The 2,164-nt window shown below is 35.8% G+C and overlaps 1 protein-coding gene across 1 annotated transcript in view; it reads right to left on the reverse strand.

Moving 5' to 3' along the window:
• Positions 1–987: 987 nt before the first annotated feature.
• LOC130587778 (ras-related protein Rab-4B-like) overlaps positions 988–2,164 on the reverse strand; it is a gene marked incomplete at its 3' end in the record, with an annotated part of 9,284 nt that continues 8,107 nt past the window's right edge. The window contains exon 4 of the mRNA XM_057388748.1: positions 988–1,159. Within this exon, the coding sequence (XP_057244731.1) occupies positions 988–1,159 (172 nt within the window). The remainder of the gene's footprint in view (positions 1,160–2,164) is intronic.

A 2,164-nucleotide genomic window follows, 5' to 3' on the forward strand; every position in this document is an offset into this window, starting at 1 on the left:
AAAAAATTCCGGGAAAAAATGCGAAATTTGGACCAAAAAACGCGAATTTTTCATGAAAAAATGCAAAATTTTCACAAAAAATCACAAATTTTTCATTAAAAAATCCAAATTTTTTCCCCAAAATTCCATCGGGAATTCCCAAATTCCATCGGGAATTTTCCCGGGAAAAACTCCCGAAATTCCCATGAAAAAATGCGAAATTTTGACCAAAAAATGCAAAATTTTGACCAAAACCCATCACATTTTCACCAAAAAAATTCCAAAATTTCTACTGGAAATCCCAAATTTTTACGCAAAATTCCATTGAGAATTCCCAAATTTTCATTGGGAATTTTCCCGGGAAAAAAAACAAAAAAAAAAATCTGGGAAAAACCGCGAAATTTTCACAAAAAAATGCAAATTTTTCATGAAAAAAATCAGAATTTTTTTCCCAAAATTTCTACTGGAAGTGCAAAATTCCAGGAAAAATCCCCAAAATTCCCATTTTTCCCCCATTTTTTCCCCAATTATTCTCCCATTATTTTCTTCATTTTTCCCCCATTTTTCATCGTTTTTTCGCCGTATTTTCGCCATTTTTTCACCGATTTTCACCGTTTTTTCACCATTGTTCATCATTTTTTCCCATTTTCCCCGTTTTTCTCACCATTTTCCTGTGCGAACCTCGACGCCTCCAGGAACGTCACCTCCCTCTCCCCCTCCAGGTCCTTTTGCCCTCATTTTTCACCATTTTTTGGTGATTTTTTGGTGATTTTTTGGTGATTTTTCCCCATTTTTTTCCATTTTTCTCCCATTATTTTTCCCATTTTTTCCCTATTTTTCCCATTTTTCCCCAATTATTTTCCCCATTATTTTCCTTCACTTTTTTCCCATTTTTTCGTCATTTTTTCCCCATTTTTCATCATATTTTCCTCATTTTTCCACCGTTTTTCACCATTTTTTTTTTATTTTTCCCCCAAATCTTTTCAGATTTTCCCAAATTTTCCCGTTTTCCCGTTTTTTCTCACCATTTTCCTGTGCGAACCTCGACGCCTCCAGGAACGTCACCTCCCTCTCGCCCTCCAGGTCCTTTTTGTTGCCGCAGAGGATGATGACGATGTTGGGGCTGGCCAAGGTCCGAGCGTCCGTCAGCCACTGCGCCAGCGCGTTGTACGTCTCACGGCTGAGATTTTGGGGTGAAATCCAGAGAAATTGGGAAAAAACAAAAAAAAAAGCGAGAAAATCGGTTAAAAAATGACGAAAATATGGAAAAAAATGGAAAAAAATGACATTTTTTGGAACTATGACGTCATCAATCGACACGGTGATGTCACACTTGGTAATTGGTCCGGGATAAAAATCCCAAAATTCCCCAAAAAATGGGAAAAAAGTAAAAAAAAATGGTGAAAAAATGAGAAAAAACGGTGAAAAAATGAGAAAAATACGAAGAAAAATGGAGAAAATGACATTATTGGACATTATGACGTCATAATTGATGTGATGATGTCATATTTGGGGTGTTGGAGTTGTCACGGCTGAGATTTTGGGGTGAAATCCAGAGAAATTGGGAAAAAACGGGAAAAAACAAAAAAAAAGGGAGAAAATCGGTTAAAAAATGACGAAAATATGGAAAAATTGAGAAAAATTTGTTAATTTGCGTGATGATGTCATAATTGATGTGATGATGTCATACTTGGTCACAAGGTCCAGAAAAAAAATCCCAAAATTCCCAAAAAAATGGGAAAAAATGGGGAAAAAAGGGGAAAAACAAAAAAAAAGCGAGAAAATCGGTGAAAAAATGAGGAAAATATGAAGAAAAACGGAGAAAAATTCATTAATTTTCATGATGATGTCATCAATCCACAGGGTGGTGTCACACTCAGGGGGTTGGAGTTGTCAAGGCTGAGATTTTGGGGTGAAATCCATGGAAATTGGGAAAAAACAAAAAAAAAAGCGAGAAAATCGGTCAAAAAATGAGGAAAATACAAAAAAAAGGAGAAAATTCCATTATTTGGTACTATGACATCATCAATCGATAGGGTGATGTCACAGTCAGGGGGCTGGAGTTGTCAAGGCTGAGATTTTGGGGCGAAATCCGAGGAAATTGGGAAAAAACAAAAAAAAAAGCGAGAAAATCGGTCAAAAAATGAGGAAAATACGAAGAAAATTGAGAAAAATTCGTTAATTT

Source organism: Malurus melanocephalus, unplaced genomic scaffold (assembly GCF_030028575.1).
Source record: "Malurus melanocephalus ecotype Western Australia unplaced genomic scaffold, MMel_1.1 scaffold_2431, whole genome shotgun sequence".
Lineage (NCBI taxonomy): Eukaryota > Metazoa > Chordata > Aves > Passeriformes > Maluridae > Malurus > Malurus melanocephalus.